Raw genomic sequence first — 22,326 nt, 5'->3', positions numbered from 1 at the left:
CTGACGGTCAGAACTCCAGCTTCTACTATAGAAGAGAACAATGGAAGGAATTTCATTTCACTGATCTCTAACTTTGTTGATGTATTATAACTACAAGGAGACATGAAGAGTCTTGGCAATTCCAAGTTATTTGATCATTATTGTTTAGGGTTGGAGCCCCCTCGACCACAACTAAACTAGCCAATGTGATTCTGATTAAAAAATTGTTTATCAACAACAAACCGTTAAAGACTGCTTTCTTTGAAATGTTTGATTTCCAGTTTTAAATAGATTTTATAACATCAATGCGATTTGATGATAAGATCTTCTGGCAGGAAAGCAGGCCTTCTCCCTTGGGTGTATCCTTTGTTCCTGTAAACTTGAGGTGTGAGCTGTTGTCGCTACAGGAAACGACTGACTTCTGTTGAGGAAACTGGAGTCAATTAACGCTCCTGCTTCTTTTTTCAGCTGTCGTACTTGCTGCCACATTGTTAAGGGAGTCAGATGGCAGAGTGGTTAGGGAATCGGGCTATTAATCAGAAGGTTGCTGGTTCGATTCCTGGCCTTGCCAAATTACCTTGGGCAAGGCACTTTACCCTACTTGCCTTAGGCGAATCTCCCTGTACTTACTGTAAGTTGCTCTGGATAAGAGCGTCTGCTAAATGACTAAATGTAATTTGGCCTACAGGCCAAGCATTATTTCTGAACGTCCCATTTGGGATGCAAGATCACTTTATTTGAAATAATGTAGACTATGTTGTGAGTGACACACCACAGTATAACACTTCTTAGGGTCATGGTTCTTTACCTAACTTAGGTGATATGGCCATCTTTCTAAATCTCCATAACCTGTCATGGTCCATGACTCATGCTCCATGACTCGTGGAGCTGTTTAAACATGTCCCCTCTCTATAAAGGAGATCATGGTCATCTCCATCTTATATAAAACTGCTAAAACATAATTGTGGATGGTGCAAACATAACCATGGAAAGCCCATTGAAAAGATAACTGTTGTTTATAACTCTACCTACATGTCCGGAAGACAAATCTCTTCATAACCAGAAGATTTCGTAATAAAATAAGCCTCCTCAGTTTTTTTGTTTGGGGGGGGTTGGGGCAGGAAATGAGCGTTTCAAAATGTTTAATCCACCGGCCTATATTAGTTTTGCCCCTTAGATCTTTACGAGAAAGGGACAGGAATCATGCCTCCCACAATGGCCTCAGACTACCATCCTCCCAGTACAGGAAACAGTCTGAGGGCCTAAGTCTGTGAGATGAGGCCTCTGCCGGCTAAGGTGTAGTCTCTTTCAGAGGTATGTTGGAAGCCTGGCACTAACGGCGACTAATGAAGGGTTTTTTTTTTTTTTTGGTCTATTCTATTCTTGATTTTTTTTTGTCTGAGTGCAACAGGATATGTTCTGTTTTCATGGCAGCTCACCTTCCTGTATGGACTTTACGTTTGGCCGATGGCCTAAAGTTCCATACGGACAAAAATGACTAACCTTTTTGGTTACGTTGGCATAGCAGACTCACTGAAAACACATTACCATTCCTAAATAAGTGGAATGCAACTGAATCAGAAGAGTACCAGTATTGGGTTTGTTTATTTAATCTTCATATCCCTGTTTCAGTGACCAAGATTTTCAGTTTTAACGCACTTACATATTATCTATGTTCAAACTTTAAACTGATTATTTGAGTCCAGTCATTAATACCACCAAGTATGGTACGTTCAAGTTTCATTCTATTTTTTGTCATCAGACCAGGTGATGTCATAGTCTTTGAAGGCATCTTTCAGCTTCTCCACAGACACAGAGTGGTCAGCTTTACCGAAGGCCTAAACGAGACAAAAACAAATTAAGAAGAAAAGAAGGAATAGTATGTGTCTAATTAGTATCTTCCTTTTTCATGTGATTACTGGTTGCTTTCATTGGAAGTGAGCCAACTTACAGATGATTCTCCAAACACCCTAATTTTCTTGTCCTTGCTGTTGTGCTCGATCTTCCCTCCCCCAAGGCAGTTGCACTCGAGGCCCAAAGTCTCCATGGCAGGTTTGACTTTCTCAAATATGTGATCTTAAATTCAATGAGACAAAATTGGGACTTTAGTCCAGGGCTTATTTAAAGTAACTTTTCTTACAAGTAATGCAGGACACATGGTGCGTTTCTAATTGTTACTACAAGCTAGCTAGCTAGCTAACTCTGAGCACTAAAGCTTTTCTGCACAATAATATGTTTAAAAAAATATCCTCGAATTGCAATAAAGTGTTAGACTTTAGGGGGTGGTAGCCTATGCATCTCGATATAGCTAACTAAGTCTTTGCTGAACACAACTGTTGCTGAGCAAAGTTTGTTTGGACAAGCAACTGGGACTTAACTGAAGGCAATTGAAGCAAACGATGAACTTACTGTGATACTCGGCACTCTTCGTGCCTCGCACTATATCTTTTTGTTCCGTTCCATCTTTTACTTGAACCGTCACTAATATGTATTTAAACGTTCCCTCGGGGTCAATTTCAACGTCGGGAAGTTGTGTCAGTGCACCTGCCATTATGACTTAGACGAGTAGCTAACTTCGGACTGGCTTGGCACTGCACTGCAGACAAATATAAGCTCGTTGCCGACAGTGTCACTGCAGTGCAGAGACCATATCTGGTCGGGGCGGAAACGTAGCGTGCTGTTAAAGATATATTTGTAATTACCTAAACATTTGTATGGCAATTATTGCACGAGATACAGTAGGATTATTGTGTCCAAATTGCCAATTGAAAACTTTTTTTCAGGTTTTGTGAACTTACATTTTGCTTGCAACTTAATACAACTATAGTTGTTTATGTTAGCCATTGACACATTCTTGAAATTTTTGGCGAATAAAATAACATTTTTTATTAATGTGACGGTGTCAACAAAAGCCTATAAACTGAAGTGTTTATTACTCGTCCTGTAGACTATATTGAGTTTAGTACGGAAACCCATCGGGCACCGCTCTCTAAATTGGCCTACCTCTACATTATGTGATTTCAAAGAATGTGGGAGTTTTTGGGGGTCAAGGCCAATCTCCCATTATAACTGCCTGCCCGTGCGCGATCTAAGGAAGGATATGAGCCATCACTTCTGATAGCACGAGCAACTTTCAGGCGCCCTTCTGTCTCTCTTAAACCTCTCAAAGGACGAGACCAAAAGGTGTTAAGCGTTTGTCAATCTGCTTGCTCAATCTGCAATCTGCTTTGTCAATTTGTGTTCTTGTGTTGAACTCTCTCAGACATCTTGTTATGGATTCATGTTGATCCATTGTGGTGAGAAAGATGAGAATTGTGCACCTGAATATAACCGTATACGGCTTCTGATAGGGAAATTAAATATGACATTATAATATGCACTCTAGTTGGTGGTTACAAACAAAGCTTTTTCTTAATAACATGAGAAATAGCCTACTCTAAACCAAAACAGAGAAGAGGCTTTTTAATGTAATCAAACTGGGAATGTACCTGGCAACAAATATTAGTCTCTGACCCAAGAAAATATACAGGGTGTATTCTCTTCATACTACATAAACACATCAAAGTAAACTGACTGTCTTTATATTTTGTGGGACATGGATGGAAGTTTTGTTGTTACAGTGAAAGCTTCCTGCCTACTTGCTCTACTTCCTTAGAAAAAGATAAACGTATTTATCTGACCAACACAATGGTTCAGACATTAAAAGGGGAATGGGCTAAGAGAAAGTTTCCAAGGGGGAAATTCCAAACTAATGCGCAGCCTCATTGGGGATTCCGGGAAAGATGGTCCAGGTCTTAGGGGGTGTGTATGCCTGTTGGTCTGTGTATATAAATATCAGGCAGCTAAGAGAAGTATCATTCATTGTCTTAAAGAGACTTAGCTACAGCTATATCTGATCAGCTTTCTGCATAGAAGCACATAAGACTATATTCTTACCATGGTAAGTACAGGGAATGTAATTCAGTAATTTCTGATATGGTTTAACATGTGTTAGTAGTATTTTTTTTGCGACAGACAGATAGAAAACTTATTTTGTCTGTTAACATCTACATGGACTTAAAAATGATCTTGTGATTTCTGCAGGATTTTTGCATCAGCCATCAGCCTGCCCGAGGTTCCAGGATCTCCACCTTCTGGATCTCCTTCGCCCTCATTTACTCAGGTTGGTAACCGACCCTAACCAACAACCCAACAACAACATCTATAGATTTACTGCTCTGTTTAGGTTGACAACAACAAGAAAAAACGTTTCTAAACCTGACAGTCCTAAACGAATCAGTTTAAACTCTTGACATGTCAGTAATGTATCTGTGTCCTTCCTCAGGACTGTGCTTGTTGAGCAGTGTGGAGGGCTGGTCGTACCATTACTCCAACACCACCATGCAATGGGAAAAGGCCCGACTGTGGTGTCAGGAACACTTCACCGACATGGTGGCCATCCAAGACCAGCGGGAGATCGCTCACCTCAACGCCATCCTCCCCAGAACATCCAGCGGGTCGGGATCCGAATATTACTGGATTGGGATCCGTAGAGTGGAGGGGGTTTGGACCTGGGTGGGAACCAATAAGAGTCTGACGGCCGAGGCGGAGAACTGGGCGGTTGGGGAACCCAACAACGGGTGGAACAACAAACGAAGGAGCGAGGACTGTGTGGAGATGTACATCAAGAGGGAGCAGGACAACACCAAGTGGAACGACGAGTTGTGCAAGAAGAAGAAGAGGCCTCTGTGTTACACAGGTGAGGTGGTGCTTAGCTGAGGCAGTTAAATACCTGTTTTAGCCCACAAGGCAAGGCTTGGTGACTGTTACTTGTGTATCATTGAATGTCAGTTACAACTTTTGCAATGTCCTTTATTAACATGAAGACAATGTTTTGTATACAAATATCTGTTTACTAAAACCTGCCTTGTCTCCCCACAAACAAAGCCTAAACCCATTGCTAATGCTGATGTTGTGTCTTAGTTAACTCAAAGTTATTTCTCATGTCCAGCTTCCTGTGCAAAAGACTCTTGTTTTCATGGAGAATGTGTGGAGACCATAAACAGTCACAAGTGTGACTGTTTTGAGGGATTCTATGGAGACCAGTGTGAGCATGGTGAGAACACAATATATTCAAATTAATTATATATATTTTTTTACCTCAACATAATTGAACTTGTTCTGTAACTGAAACAAGTCTGTTTTCACTTGGTCAGTAGTTATTCATGCCTTCTTTGTTTTTATTGGCCCTTTTACAGTTGTTCAGTGTAAGCAGGAGGAAGTTCCAGTTCTGGCCAAAGCTAGCTTGGAGTGTTTACATCCAAATGGAAATTTCTCCTACGATTCCACATGCCAGTATACATGTGAGCAGGGCTATCAGCTGAACTCCTCTGGGACCATGACATGCACAGCCACTACACAGTGGTCAGAACAACCACCGTCCTGTGAATGTAAGTTGGCAGTCTCCAGATGATTGATCAAGAAAAAAAAAAATTCAAACAACTCTTTATTTGAAACCACATATTGACATCTGCTCAAGTACATTAGAGTAATACATTCTCTGTGGATATCTTGTCCTCAGTGATTACATGCAGCGAGCTGCTCATTCTTGAGAACGGCACGATGGACTGCCAACACCCCCTGGGGTCTTTCAGCTACTTGTCCACCTGTGGGGTCACCTGCGAGGAGGGCTTTGAACTGGTAGACCCAGGCTCTGCCAGTCTGCAGTGTGGAGCTTCAGGACAATGGAACAACTCCCTGTCACAATGTGCCGGTATGGATCTAATAACAAACACATATAATTCATCGGTACAGGAATTTGACTGCAGACCAAGAGGTTGCAGGTTGCTTGAAAAGCTTCGGCTGAATGATTTCCTGAAGACTGATTGTCGTTACCCTGTCTGTGTCTGACTGCAGCTGTTCAATGCGCTGCTCTCGGGGCACCTGAGAATGGGACCGTGACCTGTGGTGGAGACCCGGAGACGGAGTTTAGCTACGGACGTGACTGCAGCTACAGCTGTGCGGAAGGCTACCGTCTCCAGGGAGCCAGCCTGGTGACGTGCGCTGCGGATGCTAGCTGGAGCGAGGAGACGCCACGTTGCGAAGGCAAGGAGGAGCTTCTAAATGCACCGTAAACACAAAACAAACTCTGTGAGTCCTGTCACATCGTTTAACGGCCATCTTTTCTTTTTGGACCCTCAGCGATCAAGTGCTCGAAGCCTGCGGGAGTACCTCAACTGCTCACCGAGTGTAACCATGCTGCCGATGAGCTGTGGCCAGGCTCCAGCTGCATATTCAGCTGTGCTGCGGGCTATGAGATGCAGGGAGAACCCAGAATGGAGTGCTCCGGAAAGGGGGAGTGGAGCGCAGACATGCCCACCTGCAGAGGTATGGAGAGAAATGGAGACTTGGTTATCTTACGTTTCGCATTTCAGAAAATTACATTTAGTCATTTAGCAGATGTTCTTATCCAGAGCGACTTACACTAAGTACAGGGACATTCCCCCGAGGCAAGTAGGGTGAAGTGCCTTGCCCAAGGACACAACGTCATTTTGCACGGCCGGGAATCGAACTGGCAACCTTCAGATTACTAGCCTGATTCCCTAACCGCTCAGCCACCTGACTCCCTTTAGCCAATGCCATGACGTCTTTAACTAAAAGTGTGTGACTATCAACTTTCTATAGTTTTCCATCCTACACTATTTCGCTCTTCTTTTTCCAACGTTTATGTTTTCTCTGTGTTTACGATGTGTACCAACCTCTTTATCTGGTCCCTCTCAGCTGCGCAGTGCCCCTCTCCCAGGGCTCCACTGGGGGGTCAGGTGATCTGTGTGGCCCCCTCGCCCTCCACCTCGGCCCCAGTCGGGGGCGCCCATACCTGGGGCTCCGTGTGTTCCTACCTCTGTGATGAGGGCTATGACCACCAGGGGTCCCTGAGCACAGAATGCGTTGGCTCAGGTGTCTGGAGTTCTGAAATCCCTACCTGTACAGGTAGGCCTATACCACTGCTATCTATTTGTCTACTACTCTCATACACACTTGAACAGAGCGTCATCAAGATGTGAAGGATTTGATGTTCAAGACTTCTGTTTTTGTTTCTGTAGCAGTGAGATGCCCCTTGCTCCAGGCTCCAGCTAACGGCGCCGTCAGTTGTTCCAATCGAGATCCCAATGAGACCGTGTTCGGCTCAGATTGCTCCTTTACCTGTGAACAGGGGCACGATCTACACGGACACGTTCACGTCACCTGCAATCTCCATGGCAACTGGACCGGAGTGGCTCCCCGGTGCGAAGGTACGTGAAGGATTTGGGGAGAACACATATCAGCGGTCGTTTGAGTGGTGCCCCGAGATGCAAATCGGTTTCCGATGTGTGACCGTGTTTTTCCTTATTTTCTTCAGCCACTCCTTTTTTTGAGGCTCTGTTGACGCCGACTAACATGGGTCTGGCAGCAGGGGGCGCTGTGTCGTTGTCCGGCTTGTCTCTCGCGATGTGGCTGCTGAAACGACTCAGACAGAAAGGTAAATTGAATTCTACAATTAACTTGTATCAAAGTTTTCCATAGAAACATTGTGACCACAGTCATCATTCTATCTTTTTGTTTTATTTCCTCAAGGTAACAAGTTCGAATTGAACAGGTGAGTTCAATACATTCTCTATAAATTCGTCTCATCTGATGTAAATCATTTAGGTCCATGAATTTTTTTAATCCATTCCCATTGGGGTTAAGCGTGACTCTTACACTTTTTTTTAATCTGTCTTGTCAGTTTCTCAGACGTTGAAGATCCACCACAAGTCTACAAGAACAGCATTGACAGCCTCATTTAGAGAACAGCATCAAGATGTCCAGTAGGGTAGAGGTCAGAGGTCAGGAGGAAGTGGAAGTGGGGGATAAGAAGAGGAGGTCAAAAACAGCTGGATCTGTTATGGAAAATGACCTTCTGGGTGTTTCACAGTTCTTCAGGTTTAAGTTATTACCTTGTTATCCGATGATCTGATGCACTGATTGCTACTGCTGTATGTATTGAAGTAGTCTTTACTATACCGACTGTAAATAATGCCCAAATGAGAAAAACCCTTTATAGCGAAACACTTTATTTGTAGATTATCTGTGCTGCCTGTTGTAAAAGTTTTTCACAATAGCATGATTTCCTCCCAAAGGGAGTTTTTGAACTGAACATATTGTTCTCCAGCTTCTTTAGTTAAGAAGTTATTTAATACAATTTCCAAAATAGTTTATTATATTGTCATGTTTTCAAATCTGTGAAAAGCTATAGATTTCAGCATTTAAGTCATATTTATTTCAAAGTATATATGTTTCTATGTTTCAAGTGCTACTATTAAAACTGACATGTTTTCATATGAATAAAGTATTTGTACTCAAATATCTTAGCCTCTCATTGCATCCTTATGTAAAACTCTACATTACGTCAACTATTTAGTTCAAATATGCCCAAAACACAAACGATCAAGTCAATAATGTTACACAAAACACAGTATCAGAGGAGCTGGTTTTGCAAGAGGTGGCACATTTCCCAAGTAGCTGGCTCCAGGAGGACACAGTGGCACGCGATGGCACACCATCCTGTCAACACGGCCGTTTGGCATGGTCTTTGAGGATGTCGGCCTGTTTTAATGACACGGGTCTTTTCCAGGGGTCCTGTCTCGGTCGTTTCCACATCCTGAACCCTGTCCTTTTTGTTTTCTGTGTGTGGATGTGTGTGTGTGGGTGAGACAATACAAAGTGACACACACCGCCCGCCCCCCCCCCCCCCCACACACACACACACACACACACACACACATACGCGCACACTGGTTTCAGGCGTCAGCGCTTCCCCTGCTCAACAGCACCTTAATTCCAGAATGTGAGTGGGGCGACGAGAGATTTAAGTGTGCTGTAAAATTGTGAATAGAATTTGAACGAATCAAGCAAAAAAAAAAATAATCTACTGCACTGTACCTAAAATGGCTTCAATTTCCCAGAACAACAGTTGTTACCACAAACAATTACACATTCAATCAGTGTATCCACACCAGTTCCCATCACGGTTAAGTAAACTCGGTAGCATCCAGGTATTCTATGTCAATCATGACACCAAATGCCCAGAGGACTCTATGTGGTGAATTGGCTGCTGATAAGAATCATCGGAGGTATGAAAAACAGTTGTAGAACATGAGTCTGGAACCATTCTCTGGCTAGTTATCTTTACAGCACATACTGCACTTGCCTCAGCCTGACCCTGGTTCCACACAGCAATGCAGCGCATTCTCTGGGCTGTACGAGAAATCAAGGTAATGTACAAGCTGCGAGCTGTTTATATCAAAGTGTTTGATGTCATTATGAAAGTACAGAGTATGATTTCCTTTGTTACTGTTCAACAGATACGGGGAAACCACGGCCCTGTCTTGAAACTGCCAGGGACAGTCAGGTTGATGTTGACAGTCCTAGCCCTGGGTATGTACTGTTCTTCGTTGTGTGAAAACGCAGACAAAATTGCATTTGTCATTCAGTCGATGGTGAAATTAGACAATCGTTCCTCAAATAAATATCACAAACACATTCCTAGGTGGATATTGGTCGGCTGGTGCGATGGGGTGGACACTCCATTCCAACAACGCAAAGATGAACTGGACGCAGGCGAGGGATTGGTGTCAGACCCACCACACTGACCTGGTGTCCATTCAGAACCAAACTGAGAACAATTACGTGTCGAATACCCTGCCCAACAGAAACGGGGCTCCGTATTACTGGATAGGCCTCACTAAACCAGCTGAGAAGTGGATCTGGATAGGTACCAATGGAACCTGGGTGGGGAACAACTCCTGGGCACCCAATGAACCAAACAACTTTAAAGACGAATCGTGCGTTGAGATGTACGTAAACAAACTTTTGAAACACAGGGGAAAGTGGAACGACGAGTCATGCTCTCTGGCTAAATTTCCAGCTTGCTTTAAAGGTGACACAAAATGTTCATGTGTTAAACTGTTCTTGTGAAGTTAACAGATTTGTATTTATATCCCAAACTATGTTTTATAACAAAAACAAAATATTCGGTTACAGCTCAATGCAACCCAACATCATGCAACGAACGAGGGAGATGCCTCGAAACTATCAACAACATAACCTGTCAGTGTGAGCCAGGATTTGAGGACCACAGGTGCCAAACAGGTAAGGAAAAGTATGCTGGAAAATCTATTTAAAGACTCTTTCAAAACTCATCCACAGAAGTAACAATCACTTTTTTGGCTTAACCCCAAGTCGGAGTTGCAGAAACTAAGGAGTTAGATTCCTTAGAATTCTATCAGAATTAGTATTCGAATGCAGAAGGCTCTCACTATGAAGCCTGTGACTCATTTAGACTCATGTTTTGCAGCCGTGACCTGTGAGCAGCCAACCAGCCCACGGAACGGCAGGATAGAATGCTGGGGTCCCTACGGAAACACTTCCTTCAACGCCTCCTGTAGCTTCATCTGTTTGGAGGGTTATGCGTTGTCGGGGGCGACGGCGAACATCAGGTGTAACTCTTCTGGGTCGTGGGACGCGGAGGAGCCTGTATGCGAACGCCTCGGTCTGTGAACCGTTCCAACCTCTCGTTCTAGTGTGCTTCCTGTGTATGAGCCGACAAACATGAAATCCTGAGGTGTTTTTCTGCAGGATATCCTATGTTTAGATACTACTCACACGCACTGTAGGTGAAAAGGGGGACACACTGGGTAAATATTGAGCTATAGCTGATAAAGAAGGGGGATTTGTTTCCTTTTTGCCTACAGGTCCACTCTTATACAAATTCTTGCTCACCTCTCATTTCCCCTCCTCAGCCCCGCCTGATGGGGGTCACCCTAACTCCTTCATCTGCTTCCTAAGGGAGTACCCCCCTGAACGAACCCGAGCGCACAATCTCTGTCAGGGAGGTGCAGTGTTTTGACAAGCCACCTCAGGAGGGGGGGTCTCAGCCCCCAGCTGACAGCCCGTGTGTCTTCCTCCTCCAGCATGTTCTCCTCCGTCTCAGCCGGAGAACGGGTTCCTGTGCTGCCCGGGGGAGAACCGCACCGTGGGTTCTGCTTGCCGTTTCGGCTGCTCCCAGGGCTTCCTGCTTTTGGGGTCGTCGGAGGTCACCTGCGACCGCGCGGGAGCCTGGAGCGGACCAAGGCCGTTTTGTGCTAGTAATTAAGTCGTTATTATTACATTTACATTACATTTAGTCGTTCATTCTTATCCAAAGCGACTTACAGTGAGTACAGGGACATTCCCCCCCGAGGCAAGTAGGGTGAAGTGACTTGCTCAAGGACACAATGTAATTTGGCATGGCCAGGAATCAAACAGCAACCTTCTGATTAATAGCCCGACTCCCTAACCGCTCAGCCACCTGACTCATTATCATGAACCTCATTCCAGAACGACACCACATGATTATGTTGCATGTTACATAATCAGTGGACATGATACCCAAAATGTCTTGATGGTTTGATGCTGTACAGTCTTGGTTTGGGGTCTGTGTTTGCTTGTCTGCAGGTTATGAGTATGTTTTAATGGCTCTGGCTGGTGGAGTGGTCGTTTCAATCTTCTGTTGCATCTGTTTCTGTTTCACTCGTCACAGGAAAAGTAAGCCTAATCTACTTTCATAACATTTTGGTATCTTTGAAAAAATCTGTTACTCAGCTTATGTTTTGCATCTTATTATTAGTAGGCTTCATCAAAGTGTATGAGTTTGATGTTTCTTTCAGTAAATTAGCACGGAAGCATGAAATAATTAAGTTTTCCAACTGTGCTGTTTTCTGTCAGGAAAGAAACACAACCAACCAAAGTAAGAATCACTCTGAAAATGAATCATTATGAAAATGAATCATTTTGAAAATGAATCATTGTGAAAATGAATCATTATGGAAATGAATCACTCTGAAAATGTAAAACAAAGTTGAAAAACACATGGTGGATTGTTTTGGTTTGATTCTGTCTGACTTTCTGTCTGTTTCCTTCTAGAACACTTGAGGAGGGGGTGACACCATCCTGTCAAACAGGAGAAGAAGACGGTCGTACTGAAACATCCATAATGTTTCAATACTAATCCACTTTTACACATCCATTACTTTACTAAGTTTGTTCAATCTATATATACTTTACACAAACATTTTTTAGTTAGTGCTAGTTAAGGATGATCTGTATGTACGGGAAAGATTTAATAAAAGATGCTGAATTCTACTTGTTGATTGGTGTATGTGTCCGTTTATGTGTGTGTGTGTGTCTGTGTGTAGGTATCTGTTTGTGTGTGCCGGCATTCATGGACATGGAAGTCTGATAATACCCCCAAAATACTGGCGAATAATTTTACTTTATCACACCAAATTGTTCCCAGCGTTAGTACTTTCGCAATTATTTCAGTGAGAACTGCACATTTCAACACTAAGCATTGACTCATCTGGGCGGAGAGATATAAAATAAGATCTGTCCATTTCATCTATTCACTCAATGACAATATGGAGGTAAGACTGTTTTAACATTAGGTGTTGCATTTCTAAGTGTCATGCGTGTGTTGAAGTATATGTAGACATGTACATTCTATAATCTAAGTCTTGTTTCAATACACGCTCACAATTCCAGATGCCTCAGGCTTCAATCCATTTCAGACAAAGCCAATACTGCAGGCTGCTAGCTGTGATCCTGATAGCATTCAACCATGGTAAGATGTCAAACAGGCCCCTCAAAAGTTTACGACATCCACACCTAACTATTCAACGTCAGTCCGCGAGTCGGCGAATTCAGCTAAGTCAGTCACATGTCTTCTCACTGACTCCAGATTCCGGCGGCAGGGGAGGCGTGGAGGCGTGGATGTATAACTACAGCACCGTCCCCATGCGCAACTGGGACTCTGCCCGTCTGTGGTGCAGGGAGCACTTCACCGACATGCTGGCCATCCAGAACCAGGAGGAAATCTCCTTCCTCAACCAGCTCCTTCCGTTCAACCCCCAGTATTACTGGATGGGCATCAGGAGGTTGGAGGGGGTTTGGACCTGGGTGGGGACCAGAGCCAGGCTGAGCCGCGAGGCAGAGAACTGGGCTGACGGGGAGCCCAATAACCTGGGCGTGGGGCAGGACTGCGTGGAGATCTACATCAAGAGGGGAGAGGACACGGCCAAGTGGAACGATGACAACTGCAGGAAACGGAAGGGAACGGTCTGCTACACAGGTGTGTGTGGCTGTTTGTGTGTGGCTGTGTGTGTGTGTGGCTGTGTGTGTGTGGCTGTGTGTGTGTGGCTGTGTGTGTGGCTGTGTGTATGTGTGGCTGTGTGTGTGTGGCTGTGTGTGTGTGTGGCTGTGTGGGTGTGTCTATGTGTATGTGTGGCTGTGTGTATGTGTGGCTGTGTGTGTGTGGCTGTGTGTGTGTGGCTGTGTGTGTGTGTGGCTGTGTGGGTGTGGCTGTGTGTGTGGCTGTGTGTGTGGCTGTGTGTGTGTGGCTGTGTGTGTGTGGCTGTGTGTGTGAGTGGCTGTGTGTGTGTGGCTGTGTGTGTGTGTGTGTGTGGCTGTGTGTGTGTGTGGCTGTGTGGCTTTGTGTGTGTGTGGCTGTGTGTGTGTGGCTGTGTGTGTGTGGCTGTGTGTGTGAGTGTGCGTCAATGCACTCACAAAAACAACGTTTTTATCCAGAGTATCAGTGCTTTTGCGTGAGTGTCTCATCTGTGTGGTTGATAAACTGTTGTAGTGTTTGGTTGGTGTGTTTGTGCATGACTCCTGTGTGTGTGTGTGTAGCTTCCTGTTCCACTCAGTCCTGCAGTATCCATGGGGTGTGTGTGGAGACCATAGGAAACTACACCTGCCTCTGCACCGCTGGCTTCCTGGGCCCTAGGTGTGAAGGTGAGCTCTGCCATCTTCCCATTGGTCCAAAACATCTCCTATCCACACAGGGCCACAGACTGTGTATGTGCACCATTTGTCATTAGCTCAAACAGAACGTTTTTTGTGTTTCCTCTCTCTCTCTCTCTCTCTCTCTCTCTCTCTCTCTCTCCCTCTCCCTCTCCCTCTCCCTCTCCCTCTCCCTCTCCCTCTCCCTCTCCCTCTCCCTCTCCCTCTCCCTCTCCCTCTCCCTCTCCCTCTCCCTCTCCCTCTCCCTCTCCCTCTCCAGCTGCCGTTGCATGCGAGCCTGTTGAGGATCCAGAGCAGGGGTCTGTTGTGTGTGACCACGCCTATGGAACCTTCCGGTTCAACTCAACCTGTCAGTTCAGCTGCTCCAGGGGTTACCAGCTAGCGGGAGAACCACTCCTGACCTGCCAAGCCTCTGGAAACTGGGACAACCCTGCCCCTAAATGCCAAGGTATAAAAGTACCAACGTTTTTCCCATTTAATATAGGTCTGTGCATCATATCAGGTGAGAAACGCAATGGTTCCAAATATGATGTCATCTGATGATACTTCCCTTTTAGTTCACCAGTGTCTGACCTTAAACAGTGCCCCCAGTGGTGGAAGTATGAACTGCAGCAACCCTATAGCCCTGAACAGCTACAACTCGACATGCGAGGTCAGCTGTGATGAGGGCTTTGAGCTCAAAGGGCCTGAGAAGATTCAGTGTGACCACACAGGCCTGTGGACTGACAATGTGCCCAATTGTACAGGTAACATCACCTGTCAGCTGTATGCAAAGTTAGCACGTGTTCATCTTAACCGATTATGTTCCGTGACACTTGTAAACCGAAGCAGTTACTACAGCTGTGAAAAACTGTGGCTATCTACGATGCTTGTCCCCTGTCCACTCCCTCCACAGTGGTGAGGTGTCCCATCCTCTCCTCTCCCCCCCTGGGCAACATGAGCTGTGTCCACCCCCTGGCCTCCTTCTCCTTCACCTCCACCTGCAGCTTCAGCTGTGAGGAGGGCTACTCTCTGACAGGAGACCACACCCTTACCTGTCTGCCTGCAGGGCAATGGACCAATCACACTCCTGCATGTGAAGGTGAGTTTTATGGCACTAAACATTTCTGTAGGCTTATGCTTGTTTTTCACAACGTACAGTTTAGCAACTAAATAATTTTTTTACACAACAGTGATCAGTGTAATTTACCTCATGGCTAGTGGGATGAATTACTGAAAATATGTGTCCATACTCTGCTTGTGAAATAGACATGTTGTTTGAATCATTTCACTATACTCTACAACTGTCACTTTCCTCAAACTTCCTCTTCTGTGACAGAACACAATGTTCTAAACTTTATCTGAACCTAGTTGCCATGGCGAGTCACACACTGCTTGGATGTATGGCACAATACAAAGGCAATGGTTGTGATTGTAACTTTAGGTCACACTGTTTTGGAATGGGACAACATTGTAAAACTCTCTGCTCTAAGTGTACAGAGTTTTGTATTCATTTTGCTTTGACAAAAGAATAGGTCACGTTGATTGTTTGCAATGGGCTTGATATCATTTAATGTATGAAAAACATGTTGTTGATGCTACAGTAGTGAAAATAACTTGAACTGCTAACTGTTTACTGATATTTTTGAGGTGGTAGCGTAGCCCTTACCGATGGATGTTGTCAGGTCCTTGTGCCTTCATGACACGTTGTGTCAAATGCTTGTCCCCTGTCCACTCCCTCCACAGTGGTGAGGTGTCCCATCCTCTCCTCTCCCCCCCTGGGCAACATGAGCTGTGTCCACCCCCTAGCCTCCTTCTCCTTCACCTCCACCTGCAGCTTCAGCTGTGAGGAGGGCTACTCTCTGACAGGAGACCACACCCTCGCCTGTCTGCCTGCAGGGCAATGGACCAATCACAGTCCTACATGTGAAGGTGAGTTCTATGGCAACAAACTTTTCAGGTGGTGGGTTAATGTTCTCATAACAGTACCACTGTTAAAACAGATTAGAAAGTAAGAAAATGCATTGTTTTTGTGTGTTCAAATATCTAAATTGTTGGTTTTTTTGGCAGTGGTGCAGTGCGACGCCCTAAAAGTTCCCCACCGTGCCTCTATGAATTGTTTGGACCCTGTGAAACCGTTCAGTTATGGTTCCGCTTGTCGTTTCACGTGCGATGAGGGTTTTCTTCTGAGTGGATCTAACACCACACACTGCTCTTCACAGGGCAACTGGAGCCAGCAACTTCCTGTTTGTCAAGGTGAGACCAGTAGTCTTGGTACGACTAGAAAAAGTACAAATTCTGAGAGTAATTCTGGATAACAAAGTCTGATATGGAAGCAAATCAGTGACATCATGTTTTGAATTTTAAAATAGAAATTTAAACACCATTGAATTTGTTGGTTTTTAATTCACCTCTTTAAAATTGAAATACAAATTTATTTCAATGTAAAAAAAAAATCAGATCCAAAAATTAAAGGTTCGGAAATTCAGATCGCTCAAATTCAAATAGTTTTTTTGCCTCGATTTTTTTTTTAACATTGAAATAAATTCAGATTTCAATTTTAAAGAGGTTAACTCAAAACCAACTAATTTGGTGGGTTTTAAATTTCAATCAGTATTCAGTGCCTTTTAAATTCAAAACATTATGTCACTGATTTGCTTCCATAGTCTGAACTCAGCCTTGTGAGTCAGAGAAGCATGTTGTTGATGCTACAGTAGTGAAAATAACTTGCACTGCTAACTGTTCACTGATATTTCTGAGGTGGTCGCGTAGCCCTTACCGATGGATGTTGTCAGGTCCTTGTGCCTCCATGACACGTTGTGTCAAATGCTTGTCCCCTGTCCACTCCCTCCACAGTGGTGAGGTGTCCCATCCTCTCCTCTCCCCCCCTGGGCAACATGAGCTGTGTCCACCCCCTGGCCTCCTTCTCCTTCAACTCCACCTGCAGCTTCAGCTGTGAGGAGGGCTACTCTCTGACAGGAGACCACACCCTCACCTGTCTGCCTGCAGGGCAATGGACCAATCACACTCCTGCATGTGAAGGTGAGTTCTTTTGGAAACAAACTTTTAAGGTGGTGGGTTAAAGTTCTCATAACATTACCACTGTTAAAACAGATTAGAAAGTAAGAAAAGGCATTGTTTTTGTGTGTTCAAATATCTAAATTGTTGTTTTTTTTGGCAGTGGTGCAGTGCGACGCCCTAAAAGTTCCCCACCGTGCCTCTATGAATTGTTTGGACCCTGTGAAACCGTTCAGTTATGGTTCCGCTTGTCGTTTCACGTGCGATGAGGGTTTTCTTCTGAGTGGATCTAACACCACACACTGCTCTTCACAGGGCAACTGGAGCCAGCAACTTCCTGTTTGTCAAGGTGAGACCAGTAGTCTTGGTACGACTAGAAAAAGTACAAATTCTGAGAGTAATTCTGGATAACAAAGTCTGATATGGAAGCAAATCAGTGACATAATGTTTTGAATTTTAAAATAAAATTTAAACACCACCGAATTTGAAAAAAATCTGATCCAAAAATTTAAGTTTCGGAAATTCAGTTTGCACAAATTATTTTTTTCGTCTAGAATAGTTTTTTAAACATTGAAATAAATTCAGAATGCAATTTTAAAGAGGTGAATTCAAAACCAACACATTCGGTGGTGTTTCAATTTCAAAAAGTATTCAATGCCTTTTAAAATTCAAAACATGATCAAGTCACAAATTTGCCTCTGTAATCTGAGCTCAGCCTTGTGAGTCAGAGCCTGTTCTCTCTGCTCCCCTACAGTTCGGCCGTGCGACACCTTAACCGTTCCCCCTCATGGATCCTCCTCCTGCTCTCACCCCCACGGTCCCTTCAGCTTTGGTTCCCACTGTGTGTTCTCCTGTGAGGAGGGCTTCCAGTTAAACGGCACAGCCCAAACAGAGTGCTCCTCCCTGGGCATGTGGACCAGTGATGTTCCCCCCTGTCAAGGTGAACGATCTTCCCATCCCAGAAAACCGTTTAATGTCACACATCACCATCTGTTGGGAAAATGCAAACACATACATGTTTGTGTTATATAATATATATAAATCTTTATTTCAGATGCCAAGTTCCATATAAAATAACAGACATAGAGCTATAAAAAACCTTAGATAACAGCAGTGGTCAGTATGATCAGGATCCATCAGTTTACTAGTTTATGTACCTGTCCAGTGCATTACAATCTTCCCCTTCCACACAGGATTTGTTCTTTCATCTTAGTTTTGAAGTAAAAAAAGAAATGAAAATCTGACCTTTTTCCTATGATCTAATTTCCCTCCTACACGTCAACACCCACAGCTCGCCCCTGCCCCCTGCTGGCCACACCGCCACATCACGGCTGGAGGAACTGCAGCCATCCCTACTCCAGCTTCAGTTACAGATCCCGCTGCCAGTTTGGCTGCGATGAGGGCTTCCTGCTACAAGGAGCTCCCTCGATTAACTGCAACACCTCAGGACTCTGGAGTGAAAAGGCGCCTCTGTGCGAAGGTGAGGCACCTCATCAACTTTTAACAACAAACTTATTACACGTCTGGGGATCAAATGGCTGAGTGGTTAGGGAGTCGGGCTAGTAATCAGAAGGTTGTTGGTTCGATTTCCGGCCGTGCCAACTGACGTTGTGGCCTTGGGCAAGGCACTTCACCCTACTTGCCTCGGGGAGAATGTCCCTGTACCTACTATAAGTTGCCCTGGATAAGAGCGTCTGCTAAATGACTAAATGTAAATGTCTAAGGACACTAGGACCTGCAGGACACCGACCATGTTTGTCATACAGCTCAAAAAAATCACATTCGGTGAGTAAGGATGTTGACTCACTTGCTCCCCCTCCAGCGGTGAGGTGTGAGGCCCTGTCGACCCTTCCCCCACCCCTGTCCGGGAACTGTACACACCCCCTGGGGAACTTCAGTTTGGGGTCCGAGTGTCTCCTGTCCTGTGGAGAGGGCTACTCTCTGAACGGAAGGGCGGGGCTGTCATGTACCTCCAGAGGGCTCTGGAGTCACCCTGTGCCGACCTGCAGCGGTATGTCTCTGTTACATCAAGTGCTGCTGTAATGACAGGGGGTACAGTAGTTAGTAACAACTAGTAATGAGAATGTATTCACTTCAGACACTTCTATCAAAGGTTATGTACACATGGACATTTAACCAGGGACCTCTTGATCTCTAAGGCAAGTGCTCTGCAGCTGAGCTACGCGCCCCTAACTAGTCCTTGTTCACATCTTGTTTACGTTCCACACTTGTTTACATGACAACAGTGTAGCCTTGCTCTAGTCTGAATGGGTCTGCATGTGTGCTGAGCGATACGACTGCATGGTGATGGTGGTTCCTGCTGTGTGCTGTGCGGTACGACTGCATGGTGATGGTGGTTCCTGCTGTGTGCTGTGCGACACGACTGCATGGTGATGGTGGTTCCTGCTGTGTGCTGTGCGATACGACTGCATGGTGATGGTGGTTCCTGCTGTGTGCTGTGCGACACGACTGCATGGTGATGGTGGTTCCTGCATGTGTGCTTTGCGACACGACTGCATGGTGATGGTGGTTCCTGCTGTGTGCTGTGCGATACGACTGCATGGTGATGGTGGTTCCTGCTGTGTGCTGTGCGATACAACTGCATGGTGATGGTGGTTCCTGCATGTGTGCTTTGCGACACGACTGCATGGTGATGGTGGTTCCTGCTGTGTGCTGTGCGACACGACTGCATGGTGATGGTGGTTCCTGCTGTGTGCTGTGCGACACGACTGCATGGTGATGGTGGTTCCTGCTGTGTGTCGCAGCGGAGGAAGCTCCCTCGGGGAGGAGGATGCTGGTGTACGTGGCAGCAGGGGCAGGAGGAGCGGTCGCTGGGATCCTGCTGCTGGTGGCAGCAGCTCTGCTGGTCAAACGCCTGACAGGGAAGACCGGTGAGGCCTCTGGGCCAGTGGTTCCCAACCCTGGTCCTCAGGGACCCCCTGTCCTGTAGGTTTTAGATGTTTCCCTGCTCCAACACACCTGATTCCAATGAATGGTCATAAGCAGGCTTCTGCAGAGCTGGATAACGACCCGTTCATTTGAATCAGGTGTGTTGGAGCAGGGAAACATCTCAAACATGCAGGAGAGGGGGTCCCTGAGGACCAGGGTTGGGAACCAATGCTCTGGACCAACACTAACACCACAACACTAGAACAGTTTACTATACAACTGAAACTTATATATACATATGCATATACCATATATGTGTTCTTACACATAATATGTATATATATACATATTCATAGATTTTTATCATTGTATAATGTGTGACAGTTTCACCATCTTTCGTGTCCTGACTTGCGACTTGTGCCGTGCAGGTCAGCCCAACATGAACAGCTCTTCCTTTGAAGAGAGAGAAAACCCAGCTTTTCAACCAGACGACTGAAGCATCACTGCTACAACAGAAGAAGCCCGGGACTCTTCAGTTTGGTCAAACTGTTTTGGTTGGGGAACATTGTTTCCGTACGATGCCATGTGTTAAGAATACTGTAAAGTGCTGTAGGTGTCTTTTACATCGTGATGGTTTTTGTAGAATTTTCTTGAACAAAACTCAGGTAGGACTTGCAATAGAAGTTGCTCACTTCTGAACTTTTCTCTCAGGGTCCATGCATGATTGGAAAATAAACGTTCTCATTTACACTTGACACATTTTGAAATCATTCTGAAATCGCACGTGATGTAAGGACAAACATAGAACTCTAGTGGACACGTGTACCAATGAAAACAGACACAGGCAGTGGTCACGTGTACCAATGAAAACAGACGCGAGACAGGAAGTGGTCACGTGTACCAATGAAAACAGACGCGAGACAGGAAGTGGTCACGTGTACCAATGAAAACACACAGGAAGTGGTCACGTTGGTCCCTTTTCCCCAGGCATGGTGCCCGCCTGGTATGCCCATCGCGTAGGTGGCCGTTCTCGCTGGCCGCCTCGCCCCTCTGTCACCCCAGCGTGGGTGCATGGAGGAGCAGGGTCAATAGGTGACGACCCATATGGGCAAGGGGACACTGCCAAGCCTCCACAAAGTGACAACCTGGCCTGTTCTCTGGCCCGACTGAGGCTGTGATGGACTGGGGAGGTGATCCATGATCTAAACCCTCACAGGTGTCAGAGGACAACACTGTGACACAGGGGCACCTTTGTGTGTCAAAGGTGTCACCACGAGTCATCTAAATCATCTCAATTCAGTTTGTGACTTTTTTAAGGAAACGTGACTACCAGTTCTCCATCCTTTAATATTCTGGAAGGATGTTACTCTTGCACTCTTGGAGTAGGGGACATGGGCTGGGAGAGGTCTTCATCTGCTGACAAAAGTCAACAGTTTAGTTTCTCACAAAGAATACCAAGCAGACGTAATAAGGTGTTTGTCGATGTTGTATTATGTCACATTTGACTAATGCCACATTCAAGAGTGCTTTGCCTTTAGACACAAACTCGTCTGCTCCAGCTTCCAGATTCTTCTACAAAGCGTGCGCATCTGTCTCTTAACTAAAACAGCATGACGCCAATTATAACGGTTAAAAGACAGAGGGTTTGTGGACTGGGGGTTGGCACAAGCGGTGCAATAAATTACCGTACTGTTGACGGGAAACTGTTTGGCTACCGTCAGAATAATAATGAGGTTATTGCTGCCCGCTGTGACCGTATGATCACGGGTTGATTATTTTTTTCTCCTCTCACCGGACACTGCTGGCAACAGCCTGTACATCTGCCAAGAGTCCACCGGACACACATACACACACACATTAATAACTAGACACTTGATCTGTGCTTTTTACTCGTGAAGTTACACATCCACGATACTGTTCTTCTTGAAAATAACATGGTTTCAAAGGACAGGTGTGGTTTGTGTGTGAAGACGTTTTTTAAGGTCCTTCCACACAGACACACACACACACACTCCACCTATCTTACTTCAACACTCTTTGGCTGCTTGGCAATAACATTCCTTGGTGACAGACAGTTAGATTGTTCCTGACCATTGACTTGCGCTCCGTGCTCCGTGAGCTCTGATTTCATAGTAGGAAACGTGAGACGGGTCCTGGCAGGTTCACGGCTGGGGCAAGGAGGCACAGCACACACAGGGGGCTTCATATCTGTGTGTCACACAGCGCAGTCTACCCTGACACAGCTTTCAGCCCCTCCGTTGTCTGGAGCCCCCTCCCCACCGGCCGTGACCTCCCTCCCCAGGAGCGGTGCATTCCAGCTGGGCACGGCGCCTGGGTGGTCTCCCCCCGTTTTTGGGCCCGGAGGACGGAAAGGTAGAAAAATGCAGCGTGGGGGTTTTTGTGAGCGAAGGGAGCACAATGTGAGCGTTGACGGCGGGCGGCGTGGATGTGATCCTTACCTGCCGGTGACCCTCCCTGCTGTCATAGCCCAGCCCTGCACACCCCCACGAACCAACCCTCGCTTGTCTCCTGTGTGACAGGCTGACAGAGGGCCATGTCTGGGTGACCTGTCATCCAGATCGGACCGATAAGCCTCGTGGATGGACCGACCCAGCAGTCACCCTC

General features: G+C 45.6%; 4 protein-coding genes across 7 annotated transcripts; 3 read left to right on the top strand and 1 right to left on the bottom strand.

The window, feature by feature from the left end:
- Positions 1–1,556: 1,556 nt before the first annotated feature.
- Positions 1,557–2,633, bottom strand: si:dkey-51e6.1 (uncharacterized protein LOC558617 homolog). Its single transcript, XM_047049745.1, has 3 exons — positions 2,389–2,633; positions 1,931–2,055; positions 1,557–1,817 (listed from the first exon to the last, which is right to left on the bottom strand). Exons 1-3 carry the CDS (start codon positions 2,528–2,530, stop codon positions 1,725–1,727), a joined length of 360 nt encoding a protein of 119 aa, XP_046905701.1. The 5' UTR covers positions 2,531–2,633; the 3' UTR covers positions 1,557–1,724.
- Positions 2,634–3,716: 1,083 nt separating this feature from the next.
- LOC124487469 (E-selectin-like) lies at positions 3,717–8,661 on the top strand. Its single transcript, XM_047049836.1, has 13 exons — positions 3,717–3,919; positions 4,063–4,141; positions 4,304–4,717; positions 4,970–5,074; positions 5,217–5,408; positions 5,540–5,731; positions 5,875–6,063; positions 6,160–6,345; positions 6,739–6,948; positions 7,062–7,250; positions 7,358–7,477; positions 7,573–7,594; positions 7,724–8,661. The coding sequence occupies exons 1-13, from the start codon at positions 3,917–3,919 to the stop codon at positions 7,782–7,784; spliced, it is 1,962 nt and encodes a 653-aa protein (XP_046905792.1). The 5' UTR covers positions 3,717–3,916; the 3' UTR covers positions 7,785–8,661.
- A 76-nt stretch (positions 8,662–8,737) lies between these two features.
- Positions 8,738–12,253, top strand: LOC124487470 (L-selectin-like). Its single transcript, XM_047049838.1, has 9 exons — positions 8,738–9,251; positions 9,342–9,414; positions 9,527–9,916; positions 10,021–10,128; positions 10,334–10,528; positions 10,950–11,123; positions 11,473–11,562; positions 11,743–11,764; positions 11,941–12,253. The coding sequence occupies exons 1-9, from the start codon at positions 9,216–9,218 to the stop codon at positions 12,023–12,025; spliced, it is 1,173 nt and encodes a 390-aa protein (XP_046905794.1). The 5' UTR covers positions 8,738–9,215; the 3' UTR covers positions 12,026–12,253.
- A 109-nt stretch (positions 12,254–12,362) lies between these two features.
- Positions 12,363–20,455, top strand: LOC124487468 (selectin P). Of its 4 annotated transcripts, XM_047049832.1 has the most exons (16): positions 12,363–12,440; positions 12,559–12,637; positions 12,755–13,144; positions 13,702–13,806; positions 14,075–14,263; positions 14,373–14,561; positions 14,711–14,896; positions 15,541–15,726; positions 15,865–16,050; positions 16,651–16,836; positions 16,976–17,161; positions 17,567–17,752; positions 18,104–18,292; positions 18,635–18,823; positions 19,578–19,703; positions 20,130–20,455. In XM_047049832.1, the coding sequence occupies exons 1-16, from the start codon at positions 12,435–12,437 to the stop codon at positions 20,195–20,197; spliced, it is 2,646 nt and encodes an 881-aa protein (XP_046905788.1). In that variant the 5' UTR covers positions 12,363–12,434; the 3' UTR covers positions 20,198–20,455. The 4 variants fall into 4 exon arrangements, with proteins under 4 accessions (XP_046905788.1, XP_046905790.1, XP_046905789.1 ...); XM_047049834.1 differs by lacking the exon at positions 18,635–18,823; XM_047049833.1 differs by lacking the exon at positions 15,541–15,726 and having other exon boundaries at positions 20,130–20,446.
- Positions 20,456–22,326: the final 1,871 nt, after the last annotated feature.

Source organism: Hypomesus transpacificus, chromosome 26, assembly GCF_021917145.1.
Source record: "Hypomesus transpacificus isolate Combined female chromosome 26, fHypTra1, whole genome shotgun sequence".
Classification (NCBI taxonomy): Eukaryota; Metazoa; Chordata; class Actinopteri; order Osmeriformes; family Osmeridae; genus Hypomesus; species Hypomesus transpacificus.
The sequence above is the reverse complement of the archived record's forward strand: the minus strand, read 5'-3'. Positions and strand labels throughout refer to the sequence as shown.